The sequence below is a fragment of the Nelumbo nucifera genome, chromosome 7, assembly GCF_055504915.1.
Source record: "Nelumbo nucifera cultivar China Antique chromosome 7, China Antique-T2T, whole genome shotgun sequence".
Taxonomy (NCBI): Eukaryota; Viridiplantae; Streptophyta; class Magnoliopsida; order Proteales; family Nelumbonaceae; genus Nelumbo; species Nelumbo nucifera.
The window spans coordinates 924,716-941,751 of NC_142655.1; the positions used below are offsets into that span (position 1 = coordinate 924,716).

The following is a 17,036-nucleotide window of genomic DNA, read 5'->3' on the forward strand; positions in this document are numbered from 1 at the left end:
TTGGTGTTGGTGTTGTAATGCAATTCTTAAGCGCCTTGCTCTCTCTCTCTCCTCTCTCCTCTCTCTACTCTTTTGAAACTTCTCCTTCTCCACGCCGCCTCTCTTCCTGACCTTACCAACAACTCATTCATCCCCTTTGCATTTCATTTAATTTACCAAAACACCCTCAACCTCCATCTCTCCCTTCTTCTGTTCTGGTCTCTGCAAGAGAACAATACAAACCACTGAAAGCTCTTCTCTTAACCATGGTCTCTTCTTCTTTCTAATGTCGGCGCAGTTGTTACTGGTACGTCTCATTGACGTATGCTTCCTTCGCTTCATTGATGATCGGTCTATCTTCGTTTCTGTCGCATTCTCCATATCTGCCCCCATGTTAACTCTTTTTGTTGGACTGTTCTGTTTCTTTTTTTTTTTTTTTTTTTCTGCAGTGGGTTTTTAGATGGTTTTGTGGGTCTTCGTGAAAATCTAGAAAATTTTCAATTTCGGGTTGCGTTTCAGATGATCAGGGTTTTAGGGGTTTTTTGCGCATTCTATGGATTATTTGAATTGAGTTATGATTCTATTGGAGAAATCCGATTTTGGTTTGCTTATCTTTCTACGTTCTTCCCGACGTTGAATTCGAGGTGTGAATCGGCTGATGGAGATGATCGTGGTTGCGAGTTTTTGTTTTGGTTCTTATTTTGAACTGGGTTGTGGGTATTGATGGGTTTTCTTGTGGACTACTTGTTAGTGTTGACTGGATGTCTTGAGGAGTCTCTTATTTTTTTTTTTATTCCTGTTTTGTGTTTGTTAGGAAATTGGATGATGGGTTTGGGAGTACTGGATTTCTGGTGAATAGGTTCAAGGGAAAAGGCCTTTTTTTTTTTCTTTTTTTCCCTATTATAGGCAGTCTTTTTTCTTATCAGACTAATGAGTTGTATTGTTTAGCTGCATTGGATGATAGGTATAGATTAAAGGATTTCCCTTTCTCTTTCTTTGATCAGTAAAGACTTCCTTCTTCATTGATTTCTTTTTTATGGTTCCCTTTTGGTTAAAAGAACAGGAAAGAAGAAAGAAATATTGAATCTTCATCCGTTTCACAATGCGAGTTTTGATTGTTGTAGAAATATTGGACTTACTGATATTGGATTAATCAGATGATGTTTTGATTCAGAATAAGTCTTGTTTTCTTCTTTTAATAATATAATTTGATGGCATATTGCCATGAGTGTTGGTTTCTGACAAATAAAGATTCTGATTGCATTGAAGGGCTCATCCGTGAATCTGCATTGCCAAGTAAAGCTGGCTCTGTTTAGCGACGCAGATCTCTTTCGAACTTCCTCCCACTCACGAAATGGAAGGAGGGACTGATCAGGATTACGACGAATTTGAAATGCTTCTGGGTGAGATACCGAATGCAACATCTGGAAATCCACACTCCGAGGATTCTGGGCGTACAAGTTCCTCGGTAAATATGGAAAGGATCCCTCGGCAAGAGGGGGAAAGGAAGTGCTCTCCATCAGCCTCTTTTACGAACTTCTACAATGCATCCCAAGCCGCAAGCTCTGGCAGCAACTCCACATTTTATGATGGCTTGGCCTTCGAAAGAACCAGTGCCAACTGTGTGAACCCCTCCCAGTGTTCGACAAACCAGAAACTGCAAATTAATGGGAATTTGGATGGAGGGAAAATAATTGTGAAGAGTGCACATCAATCACCTGTCAAAAATGTTGATCAAGATGATTCAAACCTGCCTGATGACCAATCCTTGAATTCAGCATTTGCAGATTTGAGCTTCAAGGATGGTATGGCAGTGGAAGCCCCAACTTCTCAGTTTGTAAAGCATAATACATTACAAAATTGCACCTTTCTACTTGATGGGCAGTACCCAAACTGCCTAAAGAAATCATTATCCAGTTTGGGATCAGGGGCCACAGTTATTCCTACTCCACCTAATGCACCAAGTGGCATGAATGTGGTGAATGGTCTCAATAAGTTAGATATAGGCATGAGTTGCCATGAAAACACAAAGCTCTTAAAACTCAATGTTCAAGAACTAAAGAAACAGAATCCTGGTTCTCACCAGCTGCTTGAAAATTTATCAGGTGACATAGGAGAGCAACTACAGAGCGCCCAAGTATACTCTCCATCCACACCATTAGCAGCTGGGTTGCATGCCTTTCAGGTTGTCCCAAACATTACAGTCCCTGGAGTTGAGTTCCCAGTTACACCTTTTCAACAGCAATGCTTTTTGGATACACAATCTCCTCTTCCTTACATGCAGCCTCAACCATTGAATCAGCCCCACATCACATGGAGGCAGTTGGAGGAAGAAAGGTATTGTAGGATGCATCAACAATACCTTTACTTGCAACAGCTCTGTAATCAGGGATCTGATGGTCAAGTTCCAACTCATGCAAGTAGGAATGCTGCCTTTGGGTCAATGACTAGAGACCCAAGGCGACCATATTTTGAGATTCCAATTTCCCTCCAACTTGAACAAGGTAGTCAAGGTGCAATTTTGAATGGTGCTGTAATCCCAAGGGGACTTGATTCATCGGATCCTACACTGACAGGCACTGGCCCTTGCCGATACTATGCTCAGGGATTCTGTGGGAGGGGTGAAACCTGCCCATTTGCTCATGGCCCGAAGCAGTCTTCCGCCAGCAGTTTAGGATGCCATCCTTCTTCCCTTACTGCCAAGGATTTTGGACCTGTCAAAGTTTTAGACAAGGTTGTGAAGCAGAATTTTCCTGAAAAGATTCTAACAAGGTCACATGGCTTGAACTCAATCAGAACTATCAAGCCTTGCTCTGATGTAGGGAATGAATCACTAAGCCATGGTAACTCTAATGGGAGATTGCTCTTTGATGGCCACTTCCAGTACCATCCATCCATTCTAAATGCAGCATCCTTCCAGCTAGATGGTCGGAATTCCCATGGTTCATCCCCTGACACTGTAAATCCGAGACATATAAATCTGAAGTCACCATCTCAGAAATATAATTCTGTGGATGAGGTCATGGGTAGAATTTATCTCATGGCAAAGGATCAACATGGCTGCCGCTTCTTGCAAAGGAAATTCACAGAGGGCACCAAAGAAGATATTGACAAAATCTTCCTTGAGATAATTGGCCACATTGTTGAGCTAATGACGGATCCTTTTGGCAACTATCTTATCCAGAAGTTACTTGAAGTATGTGATGAAGATCAGAGAATGCAGATACTTCATGCAATTACCAGAAAAGCTGGTGATCTTGTTAGAATATCTTGTGACATGCATGGGTCAGTTTTTTTTTCTCCATCCCTATATCATTTATATCTAATATTTGATTGTTTCTTTTGTTAAATAGCTTCTAGAGTGCACTAAGGCTTTTATTTCCATATTTGTTTCCTTTCCAAACACAGGACTCGTGCAGTTCAGAAGGTGATTGAAACCCTTAATACTCCAGAGCAATTTTCCATGGTTGTTTCCTCATTGAAGCCTGGAATAGTTATGTTGATAAAAAACATGAATGGAAATCATGTTGCTGCACGATGCTTGCAACATTTAATGCCTGAATACTGTGAGGTAAATATTTCATTATTCTTTGTGTCTAATGTCCCTTTTATTTATATAGTTCCAAGTGTTGGCATATAACATATATGTTACACTTGCACAGGTAAGCTTCTTTTTAGTACTTTAAGAGGTATCAATGAGATTTACAATTCTCAGCCAGGAAATGGTGAACCCCTTTAGGGTGAAATGGCGAAACCAGGAGCTTGTTGATTTGGTTATTGCTTACAATAATTGTTATTTATGTGTTTACTTTTATCTCCAAATTGCAGCAATTCCCTTATGTTACCCTGTATAAGTAGCATATTGCTTAGGTGATAAAGGTTCCCTTATAATGCTTTTAGAAACTGCTCCTATGAAATTAAGAATGTAACTCCAGAACTTTTAGGCTAAGAAGTTAAAAAATTAATCATTACCAACTGTCAAGATACTAATGTTTTAAATGCATCAAGCTGTAATTGCTTTGAGTATGATGTCATAGTGGTTGCTTTTGTAATCCTCAGATAACTGATGAACTTGGATATAAATATCAAGCTTGTTGGAAATCAGCTGCTATGTTTATAAACAATCTTAAAGTCAAACAAGTGGTTTATAATTTTAGATAATGCAAATTGCAAATTGTCTATTTTTGTTGAGATGCTAGAACTTTGAGAGTATGACTTTCATCATGTTGTTACTTTGCTTCTTTCATTGTAAATCTCATAAATTATTACTTTGTTTTGTGATAGTTTTAACTTATAAATTTTACTATTCATTTCTGTACCTAATAGACATTTACTGAGAAGGGGAATTTTTTGTGCTGTTCATGTTATTAAGTTTTATACCTGTGATGTAAACCTGGAAAAGCAGAAATAGATCATGAATGAAGGAATAATTTTCTCACTCCCACATCCGGTGACTTATTCTTTTCATTTTGTGAATTTTTCATTATTTGGTCCAATGTTATCTTTGGCTTCAAATTTGATTAGGTTTCAGCTTCGAAAATTTGTTTGTTGGCTTGGTTTGGGTGTCATTAAATAGATATTTCAATAACCTATCTGACATGTTGTAGAAATGAGAGTTTTTCTAGTAGGTTATAAGTTGTTGTGGTTATTTCAGTCTTTAATTTCTGGTGTATTTTGGGGTTGCTTTTGCTTTAGTTTTAGTGGGAATTCTAATAGATACTTATGGTTGATTTATGAATTCAAATAGGTATTAAACAGACTATATAAGTCAGTTTTTGCGTTAGGTTTAGAGACTATAGTGGTTTGAGATATCTTGTGCAATCTCTTCTCTCTTGTCCTCTGTTCTTTCTCTAGTAGTTTATTGTACTCTTATTTGAATAGTTACTGTCTTCTTTTTTCTTCATTCTTACCTTCAAGGTTCAAAATATCGATACACCCGATATGCCAGTAGAGGTGTATCGGTAGTTTTTTTAGTATTTTTTTCAAATCCGGTTCAGAGGGGCCGGTTTAAGGTCTGTCCACCCCTGAACCGATCAAAACCCCGATCAAAATATCGATACACCTTGCTTACCTTTCTTTTAATGTCCTACTGCTAAAATTTTTGTTCAACAATATCTCTAACCATTCTAGCTAGCTAGCCAGGTCTTATTAATATTTTAACTCTCCATTTTAAGACCTAATCCTAAAATCTTCTGCTTAATGTAAGATGTTTTTTTAAGCGCTTAATGTGAGATGGTGTGCAATCAGTTTGGTCATCACTTTTTGTTCTTTTTCGAATTGCTACTACACTCTGAATTAAAATTGTTAAATAATATAGTTCCCTGTAGCACAAATATGCGTTGTTATCAAGAGATGTAATTAAATGATATTTATTTAATTATTTATGGTGGGAGAAAGTAAACTAATATTTGATATTAAAAGTACTCATGACATCATCATGTCTATTCTAGAATTTAAATTTAAAGCAGATATGTTGAAATCCTTGCATGAGAACTCATTGGTGGATTAACGCACAAACACAAAGGTATCCAAGGAAACAGCAGGGATCACTTTTTGTTCCTAATTCTGATAGTCAAAATGTTATAGTGGGTATGGGCCTTTTCTGGGTCCATGATGTGCCTGTTATGGAAATATTATTTTGATTCTATATTTGCCTTGAACTTCAAAATAGGAATTCTATCCTGGTGGGCACTTCATATTAAAAAATTGCCTAACCTACTGATTTAAAAAATAAAAATAAAAGCCCAACCTGAACTGTACCTTGTCATGCAGAGATAACCAAATAACATTTCATGCTTCTCACTAGCATCTGATTTTTATACCAAATCTGTTTTCTAAAGTATATTCTAGAGTACTAGCTATTTTAACATGCTTGAATAAGTTACACTAAGCATTCCAAGTGGTGACAGTAGATATATCCTAACACCTAAGAGCTTGGAATGAAGTAGCAAGCTCCTCCTCTGTGAAAGACAAAATAATAATAGAATGGAAACCCCTCCAAATATTGAAATGAAGCTGAATTTTGATGGAAGCTCCTCGGGAAATCAGGATTGTCATGAATTTTAGGTATATGTGTATTCAAGGATGCAATGGGGAAATGGAGGCCTTGTTCTCTGGTCCATTTGGAGTGGGGACTCCGCAAAAGCTGAAGTGTTAGCCTTGCTCCAAGGAATGAAGATAGCAATGCAATGTGGAGGTTGAGGGAGACTCAAAACTGGTAATCTCTTGGATAAATGACAGCAGCCCAGTTGTGTGGATTCACAGGTACATTATAAGAGAGATCAAGAGCATAGCAAGGGAGTTAGGGACAACATTTAGATGGGTAAAGAGAATAGAAAATGGAATGGCTGACACCTTGGCTAAATATGCAGTGCATAGGGAACAACTATTTTGGAAAAATTTGTGTTGTGGTCTCCAAAATTGTAAAGGGATTCATGTAACAGAAATACATTGTAATGTTTTCTAAATGAAATTAATTGTTGCTGATAAAAAATAAATAAATAAATTACACTAAATGTGCTATCTATCTATTCTAATGTATATTCTGATTCTATTACAGAATATATATTCAAATCTAAATTCTCACTAGAATCTTATTCTAATACAGAAGTAACCAAATCCCCCACTCATTTAATCAGGTCTCCATATAAAAAATAAATAAATAAATTACACTAAATGTGCTATCTATCTATTCTAATGTATATTCTGATTCTATTACAGAATATATATTCAAATCTAAATTCTCACTAGAATCTTATTTTAATACAGAAGTAACCAAATCCCCCACTCATTTAATCAGATCTCCATTTACTGTAACTTACTAGAATAAGTTTGAAGCCTTGTTCAGAAACCATCTTATATATATGTTATTGGTTTGCACATATTCAAGAAGGGTCGACATGATTTATTATAATTTCATCAACACATCTTTCATTTTGAAGGATTCCTCAAGCTACATGCTGTATTGAGTTGTGATAATCTGATACCTATACATGCTTAGTATACCGTTATTGGACATGTTACATAGCCATTAAGATGCCTGATACTGCAAAGACACTTCTGGATAGTATTAACACTGCTGATCAATTTGACAGTTTGAGCTAGGTTAGGTATACATGGGCAACTATTAGGTTTTTAATTCTACATCAGCTTACTTATAATCAAGAAAAAAACAAGGAAAATCTGCTACACTTTAGTGGAAGTAAAAAAGGGAACTTCTCCCAAGAAGGGAAAGGAAGTTAACCTAATGAAAGTTTTGCCTCACTTCAACATTATTTGAGCATTATCTCAACTATCCGTGGCTCACTATATAACTCTTCTTCTGCCTTTTTCTCTTTGAAAGGATAGCTCAAAAAGGGAAAATCTGCTACACTTTAGTGGAAGTAAAAAAGGGAACTTCTCCCAAGAAGGGAAAGGAAGTTAACCTAATGAAAGTTCTGCCTCACTTTAACATTATTTGAGCATTATCTCAACTATCTGTGGCTCACTATATAACTCTTCTTCTGCCTTTTTCTCTTTGAAAGGATAGCTCAAAAACTTTCTTTCAGTTGCCATTTTAACACAGTAGGGTTGAGAATGCACTTTTAGGAGGAAAAGGTTGATATTGATGGTAACACCTTTCCATCCTTTGTGCCATTTGTTATTGGAAAAGAGAGTAGAAAATTTAGTTCAGGCAAAGAAACAGGCCCAAAGATCGTATTACATCTTTCTCAATCACACCAATAAGGTCACTAGGGAACTCTTTTGAATTAGTTTATTGTGCTGACTGTTAAATGACATTTGTTTGTCCTTATGATACTTTGTATATTTTGGAGGTGTTCTATAATTTTTTTTGCTATGACATTTGTGTTGTGTAATTCTTCTACAATATTGGTAACAGTCATGTAGTTTGGATTTTGGAATGTTAAACCCATCTCTGATTCTCTTTCATATATGCGGTGCATGGTAATTCAACACAGTGAATGCTTGTAGGTATTACACTTCCAATTTAGAAGATTGCACTGTATTTGTGTATGCATTGTCTTGCAACCTAAATAAAATTATAGAAAATTCTGTTTGTTAGCTTTTTTTGGTCACTTGAAGTTCATGTTTTGCAGTGTTTGATTGATTGCAAAGAAAACCGAAGAAAGAAATCTATGCTATATTCTAAAATGCAGTTTTTCAAATTTTGTGATTTTTTGAATGCAAAAAATATAAATAAATATGGAGCTATTTAAGCTCACCCACATCCAATTCATTTAAATACATATAACATGAGCATCTTTTAAACCAGCCTGTGCATTGCACAAGTCTCTTCTAGTAGAAAATCTAAAAGAAAGTAACTTAGTTTGGCTTACGTGAACGCAAATTAGAAAAGAAAGTTGAGATCAAATATCAACATAAATTTTTGCTTTGATCTCTCTCTTATTTTTCTCTCTTAAAGGCAGAGAGAAAGCAGAGAAAACAAGAGACAAATCTGTCCTAAAAGAAATTTCTTTATTTTGTTTTTTTCTTTTCTCCTATTTTCTTCACAACCAAATACAAACAGGATAGAAACTGGTCAGATAGGAGGTATAGTAATGCATTAAAACTGAAGAGAAGCCATATAGTTTAAATTAAGTCAGTGCTTCTTACTTGCTTTGAAGAGTTTGTTGAGATTAGTAGTTATCGGGTGTTGGATAGTCAGTCCTTTGCTTGGTCCTTAGGTATTTGAGTTTACAAAGGAAAGCCTAGGTCCAATCAACCTAGAGCTTTATAAATATATTGTGAGGTTGCACTTGAGAAAGGGTATTGATATGAATTGATTTGACATTGTATCTTGCTGTGCCTTGCGAGGTACATCTCTATCTCCCCAGGAGTTGGTAATAAACTATTTTCTATCTTCATTTACTTGGAAAGTTTGTGTATATTACTCCTATTCAGTCATGCTTTATGCGGTTCACCTTTATTGAAATGGGGCAAAAAGTCAATAAATTGATAAATTTATGGATCATGTGCTTTGGGTTGTTATTGATATTGAACTGACTTTAGTTTTCAGAGTAGCTAATTTTACTTCATGAATTGGGCCTATGATATACATGTTTACTCATATTTCAGTTTAGATGAATGTTTGATAGCTTGTATCATTGATACTTTTGGCAATATAATTACCAATATAAAAATATTGAGCACATTAATTTTGCAGTTCCTTTTTGAAGCTGCAACTGGCCACTGCGTTGAGCTTGCAACAGATCGTCATGGTTGCTGTGTGCTTCAAAAGTGCCTCGGCCATTCTGATGGAGAACAGAGACGCCGAATGATCTGTGAGATCACTTCTAATGCTCTTTTGCTTTCTCAAGATCCATTTGGGTACTCACTATCCTCCTTTTTTATGTTTCCCTATGTTTAAATATTAATTTAGAAATGGCTGTATTCTTTTTTTTTTCACATGCTTGTTTGTGCTTGTGCAGACGCACATGCATATGTTGTCAAAAAATTCATAGCCATTGAATTCAGTATTTTGGTTCAAATGTTACAGGAATTATGTTGTTCAATATGTATTTGAACTTAGGATGCCATGGGCAACAATGGATGTGCTCAACCAGTTAGAGGGAAACTATGCGTACCTCTCCATGCAGAAATACAGCAGCAATGTTGTTGAGAAATGTCTGAAATATGCAGCAGAAGAGCACAGGCCACAAATAATTCAGGAGCTAATAAATACCTCGCGGTTAGATCAAATCCTGCAGGATCCTTATGGCAATTATGTTATTCAAGCAGCACTTAATCACTCTAAGGTAGAATGTACCCCAAACTCTCATCCATTATTATGTTTATCTCATGATTTTTGTTGGTTAGGACCTGGCTTATTTGTTTCTGTTGGACAGGGGACACTTCATGCTGCTTTGGTGGAGGCTATCAGACCCCATGTGCCGGCACTCCGGACCAGTCCGTATGGGAAGAAAGTCCTCTCATGCAACAATCTGAAGAAGTAAACAATACCATTCTTTGACCAAATTCTTAGAATAACTTTTCCCCAAACAAATGGGTCTCACAAATCTCTTGGGCAGAGCAGATAGAGTTACTGTAAAGAATGTAGACTTTGCCATTACAGAGGATCGGTGTAAACAGTGTAATAAATAGGAAAGGGAGAAACTTTTGAAGTTAGACTTTTTGATACTTGAGTTGTCAAATTTGCTGGGACTTGTGAGAGAAAAGTTCCACAGATGCCTTGTACAGCCTGCCGGAACAGATGAAGGCAATTTTGCGTGATAGTAGATCTGCATGTTAGTGGACTGAGATTTATGCTTTAAAATAAAAGAAAATTCAAAGAAAGTAGAATTTTTCTTTTTTAAGCTCACAGGGGAGTGTACTGCTGCTATTGTGCTTCAATTAAACTGTTTTTTTGGGGGGGTTAACTTGAAAACCTTTTTATCTTTGTACTAAATACATATTTGGTAATGTATTTGGCTTCTATACTCTCCTTGTAATGCTCATCTTTTTGTTCAGATATGATGTGTAAAGCACCCTTGAATCTCTTTGTTGAATACATATAGCCCATATTTAGTAACTTTACTGGCCAGAGGCATATCTTATCGTTAGTTTTGTAGGTGAAATTTTCACCCCATCAAAGAAGAGGCCCACTTCAGTTGATGTGGACCATCATGTTCTTGGTCCATCCAATCCCAAAGGCAAGTGCGTTGATCTCCATGTCCATCATGGTGTGGTAATGGTAATTACAATGAAAGTAGCCAAACACGTTTACAAACTAGAAATTCTCAAAGAAAGAAGAAAATGATTGTAATTTGTAAGGTTTGGAAAGAGAGAGAGAGAGAGAGAGAGAGAGAGAGCATGTGAAGATAATAAGATGAAATTGGAAAAAAAAAATAATGGAACTGAAGTGAAATATTATAATAAAATTTAAAATAAAAAACATCAATGGAATTGGAAAAATTCTTGGAATTCCATATTTTTAACCATCATTTGCATCTTCTGATGTTCCATTGGATGAAGTATCATGTCCTCCACGGTCCTGTAATCTATCTTCTGCATCTAATCAATCTTTGAGATATGTACACATTTTTAGAGTTTCATTTGTCATACGGCTTTTCTTATCATCTAATACCTTGTAACCAATGCTAAAACAAGACTCCAGTGTAACTGTGAACACCGGAGGGGTTAGTAGATTGCATGCCATGGAGGCAAGTACAGGATAATTATGTTCATGTTCTTTCCACCAGGCTAAAAGATTTAAATTTTCAAATTTCTCATGTGTGAGAAAGCGTGTGAAATCATTTTGCAAATAAAAATAAAGTTCATTAAATGAACTTGAAGAAGAGCTGGCAACTGATTTTTGCCTTTTTATTAAGGACCATACCTTATCTGATGAAGAAATACTTTTACAACGAGATGGTAGCATTGGATATGTCTTTTTCTTTCTATATTTTGATTCATATAAATTATACATTTGGAATAATAAAGAATTGATTTCATCTTTTTTTCTTTCGGCATTAATTTGCATATTTTCATGGTAAGAATCAAGTATAACATTTACACCTTCTTGTTTAATCCTAGGGTCTAATATTGTAGATAGACAATATAGAGGAGAAATATTTCCTCAATATTTTTTAAATTTATTTTCTATTATTTTAAGAATATTTTGAAAATACAATTCATCTCTACGTTTTGAAAAACAGCAACTAGTTATATATAATTGTTCAAGTAATATACAAGAAGTTGGATTATAAACACATGAAAAAGCATTGGTAGCATCATAAAAATTTTCTAGAATTCCTATTATGCAAATGACAACCTTCCAATCATCATCAGTTATTATGTCATGGGGCATTCTTTCATTATAAAACATGGTGAGGACTTCCATATATGGGATGCAACTTTGTGACATGTAATAGGTAGAATTCCATCTATGTTGAATATCTAACATAAGTTTTTTATATTGTTTTCCATGTTGAAGACATAAATTTTTAAAATCTTGTTTTCTTGAACTAGAAGATTGTATATATAAAATACAATTTCTAATTTTTGAAATATGTGTTGAAATAATATTTAATCCATCTTGAACACATAAATTTAAAATGACATTCACATTTAATATTAAACAAATTTCCTTCAAAAATAGGTTTTAATTTAGATTTTAAAATATCTACAACAACATCATTATTGCTGGCATTATCAAAATTAGTAGAAAGAATTTTATTTTCAATACTATGAGTATGTATAGTATTTAAAATAGCACTAGAAATTGATGAACTAGTATATGGCCATTCAAGTTCTTTAAAACTTAAAATTCTTTTTTGTAATTGCCATGAATCATCAATGAAATGCCCTGTGACACAAATATAACTAACACTATATTCGGATGTCCAAATTGTTGATGTTAGTGAAACTTTAGAAGTAAGAGTTGAAAAGGTAGAAATTAAATTTTGTTTATATGAAAGAAAAATTTTATATGCATCCATTCTTAGCAAGTGTTTGTCTCATTTTTCTAGGTGAACATTGAAAATTACTAAATATTGGTAAGCTATTAACAATATCATTGCTATCATTTTGGGTATGAGAGTATGCATCATGAAAGCTATGCCCATAGGGAAAGGGTGTTTGGGAAGAACCAGCCATATTAATAAATCTAAAATATTAAAACACTAAAAATTAAAAAAAAATAATTACCCCTTATCCGTTTGTATGCTCCAATATCTGAACTTGATTTCAATAGATAAAGTCTCTTAGCCCCCCAACTTGAGGCATTTGAACAAACCTTGTAGAAAGGAAGTTGAGAACTTGAAAATTGAGATGATTATAAAGATTAGATAAGGGAGATTGATTGTAATAAGAGAGTTATGAGAAAATATGAGATTGATTGGTGTTGTGATAAAAATGAGCCAAGGTAAGGTTATTTATAGGAGTTTAAAAGTATTGAAAAAACCAAAATTTTTAGTTGTTTATAGTTGTTGGAAAGGGTATTTTGGGCTCTTCAAAACTTTTATAGTTTTTTTATCACTTGACCAAAGTATCCCCAAAACTAGCTGTTTATAGTTGTTGGTGGGGGCATTTTGAGGATTTAGGACCCCTCATGGTTAAATACAAAAATGCCCCCCTCAAACTAGCTGTTTATAACTGTTAGAGGGGGCAATCAAGTCACTTATGGCCCTGGGCCAAAATAGCCGTTGGAAGGGGGAAGGGGCCGTTGGCAGCCCGGCCGGTTTTACACCATGTCTACAGCTTTTTACATATCCATTGCCAAGAACAAACCCTTCAAGCGGAATCCATGTCTGAGCTTTCCTTCAAAGCACTATGTGTACAAGTATTACTCATTTTTCTGACTTGTCAATCAGCGCATCTAATACCCAACCCAGTTCACCAAGCCATCGATTATAGTCGCGAAAGCATCTGCAAGTGGAAGCACAGAAGAACAGTACGAAGAGTATGAAGTTGAACTGAAGCAGCTTTACGGGTTGAAGTTTACCAAGGGCCGGGATATTGATGCAATTGCTCCAGGTCAAAATAGTCATTGGGGAGAAAAGTACTTGCCACCATTATATTTGTTTCTGAATTTGCAATGGCCCCAATAACTTGTTTCCTTAGTTTCTCTTGGCATTTTTTCGAATATCTGTAGTTTGACATGTATTGTCAAATAAATATTTTAGCAAGTGATGTGGGGTGACCCAACCCAGTCCATTCGAGGCTGGGAGGCCCAGCCCACGAGCGCCTGACCTGGGAACGAGATTCGTTATAGCAGAAGTTATTATGTTATCCTCGTCCGAAGTCAATCGCGGAGCGCCCATGCGTCCCCGCAGAGCTCTCTGACTGTCCTCGTACGACACCCATCTCAGGCGTTCATCTCCACCTACCTCCAAGCAGCTCAAGTATAAATAGAGGGTGCTCCCTTCCAAGTAAAGGGAGGAGTCTAACACAATCGACACCTGGATTTGGAATTGGTCTCAAAACTATATTCTAGTTCCCCTCTTCGTACCCCGTACTAACTTGACCGTCGGAGACTGCCTCGGGTTCTCACCCGAGGCCTCTGACGTATTCTGTCTTGCAGTACCTCGGCCACCTACCTTTGGTTTCCACAGTACTTGGAGCCTCCTCCGCCTCGGCCTGCATACCTCAGCCTCGCCCGCAACCTCTCCGAACCCTCAAAGCCTTTGACCAGCCTCAGGAGCCTAGGGACGGAATTACCTTATTGTCCTCGACCAATCCGAGCCCCAACAATTGGCGTCGTCTGTGGGAAGCATCGCTAGGAGATTCCCTAAGAGAACTTTAACAAGCTAGTAAGTCCTCAAGTTCCAACCAACCAACATGGTATGAAGAACAAGAAATACACAAAACCTTGTCACCATTGAACAGTTTTAGGCCGTGCTCGACCGCCTGGAGTACTTGACCCAGCGAGTTGAGCAGAAATAACCCCAGGCAGGAGGTCGCCCCCAGGGTGACCGCCCCGCCGGGGAGTCAACACAGTCGGGCCGGCATGGGTCCGCTAGCTAATCGGTCCCCAGCCTCGGCCATGTGCAGTGGGCCGAGCCCTTAGAGTCTAGTAGCAGTCGTCCAACCGACCCGCTCTTCCGAACCACCAGACCTCCCAACCGAAGGGAGGACAACTCCAGACCTTCTAGCTGAAGGGAGTAGCACCACCAACACCAAAGGGCCAATCCGAGGGATGAAGGCGGATGCCACGATCGCCCCAACACCCACTCCACGGCCGTGGGCCAGCGTCGAGCCTCTTCCCCTCATGTCAGACCTCCGGGACGTCTTGAACGACCGTCGCGCTAAGCGCGAAGCATGTGGTCTCAAGTCCGAGCATTCCAGAGTCCGTGCCGAGCACCATCATGTCCGTGAAGATCGGGATGATGCGCAGGCCAAGCCCGACCCCATGTTTGCCAAACTCCGAGTCGAGCTCGGTGCTGTCAAAACCGAGCTCTGGAAAGTTAAGGAGGGCCAAACTGACACCTCGGCCGGACAGAGCAATTCCCTTGGGAGAATGGGTGCCTTCTCCCCTGGCATCATCGCCGAGCCTCTACCTCCAAACTTCAAAGCTCCCACCTTGGAGATGTACGACGGGAACACTGACTTGGACGACCACTTGGAGAGCTTCAGGGCGTTCATTATCCTGTATGGATATTCCGACGCCTTGACGTGTCGGAATTTCCAGGCGACCTTCAAGGGAGCCGCTCAACGGTGGTTTTCAAGCCTCTCACCTCGATCCATCAACTCGTCAGAGCAGTTTTCTAGCATGTTTCTCGCACGCGAACTCGAGATCTGCGACCTCAACCCCGTGGTCTCCATGCATGCTGCCATCAGTGGACTCCTCACCGGCTCAGCCCTCAAATGCTTCGTTGCCAAAAGCCAACAAAAGACGAAGTTGGAGTTCCTAGCAAGGGCCCATAAATATATTGTCGTCGAAGAGGCTTCGGCTACGGATGCCCATGAGAGAGGCATAGAGCATTGGGACAGATCCTCCGAGAAGAAGAGGAAGAACAAGGACTAGGGCCGCAACAACGGCAACAACAATAGGAAGCCACCAGCTTCGGCCTTGGCCTACAACCAGTACACGCCACTCAATTCCACCCGTACACAGATTCTGATGCAGATCGAGCAAGAGAAATTTATGAAGTGGCCTGAAAAGTTGAAGAAGAACCCCCGCAGGGGGAACCCCAAAAAATACTGCAAGTTCCACCGAGGTACCGGCCACGACACCAAGGACTGTTATGATCTAAAAAACGAGATAGAGTCCCTCATTCGTCAGGGCCACCTCAAGCAGTATGTTGGAGGCGAGGCCAATGCCTCGTCCTCTTAGCTGCAACAACACCAACAAGCAGCATGCGTCATCGACGTCATAGTGGGAGGCACGACCTCGGGTGGAGCCTCAGCCTCGGCTCACAAAGCCTACGCCATGCATCTGAACATCTAGGGGACAACACCCAAGAAGTAGAAGCAAGAACCCCTCTCCTTCACGGACGAGGACCTGAAGGGGGTAGCAGTCCCCCATGACGACGCATTGGTGGTCTTGGCCGTCATTGCAAACTTTGTAGTCAAAAGGATCCTTGTTGACAGTGGCTCCTCAGCCGACATTTTTTCTACGAAGCTTTTGAGAAAATGAAGATAGCTCTGGAGGGCCTCCAATCAGTAGATGCCCCACTAGTCGGCTTCTCCGGCAGCATCGTCAAACCAGAGGGCAAGATCTCCCTACCAGTCACAGTAGGGGTGGAGCTTCATCAGGTGACAAGGGTGGCAGAGTTCCTAATCGTGAAGATCGGCTCACCCTACAACGCCATCATGGGGAGACCAACTTTTTACGCACTCCAAGCAGTCGTCTCCTCCTACCACTTTGCCTTGAAGTTCTTCACCGAGCACGATGTCAAAGTTATTTGTGGGGACCAGCACGCCGCCCGTTAGTGCTATGTGGCAGCACTAAAGGGCAAGAATAAAGAAGGTCTACCACTACAAGGGCTTGACCTCAGGGAGGAGCCAGCGAGCTGAGGCCAACCAGCCGAGGACCTCGTCTCGGTCCCCCTAGAAGAGGACAAGCCCGACAAAACAGTCTGCATTGGGTCCAACCTTGCCCCCGAGATCCTATCTGAACTACTAAGTTTCCTTAGACTTAATGCCGACGTCTTTGATTGGTCCGACGTTGACATGCTCGGAATTGACCCCTCGGTCATTACACACAGGTTGAGCGTGGACCCGAGCTCTAGGGCAGTTCGAAAAAAGAAGATGAACTTTGCACCGGAGCGTTGGAAGGCCATAGAGGAGGAAGTTGAAAAGTTACTCGACACCGGCTTCATCCGAGAGGTACACTACCCTAACTGGTTGTCAAATGTGGTTATGGTAAAGAAAGCTAATGGGAAATGGCGAATTTGCATTGATTTCACAGACCTTAACCGAGCTTGCCCCAAGGACAGTCTTCCTTTGTTGAGGATAGACCACCTCGTTGATGCCAATGCAGGGTACGAGCTACTTAGCTTCATGGATGCCTTCTCCGGATACAATTAGATAAAGATGCACCCGGATGATGAAGAGAAGACCACATTCATCACCAAACATGGCACATACTGCTACCGTGTGATGCCTTCGGCCTCAAG

General features: G+C 39.1%; 1 protein-coding gene across 1 annotated transcript; it reads left to right on the forward strand.

Annotated features, from left to right (window-relative positions):
- LOC104597686 (uncharacterized) lies at positions 1–10,505 on the forward strand. The gene is made up of 6 exons (XM_010259390.3): positions 1–286; positions 1,249–3,264; positions 3,388–3,550; positions 9,143–9,306; positions 9,476–9,734; positions 9,825–10,505. Exons 2-6 carry the CDS (start codon positions 1,334–1,336, stop codon positions 9,930–9,932), a joined length of 2,625 nt encoding a protein of 874 aa, XP_010257692.1. The 5' UTR covers positions 1–286; positions 1,249–1,333; the 3' UTR covers positions 9,933–10,505.
- Positions 10,506–17,036: the final 6,531 nt, after the last annotated feature.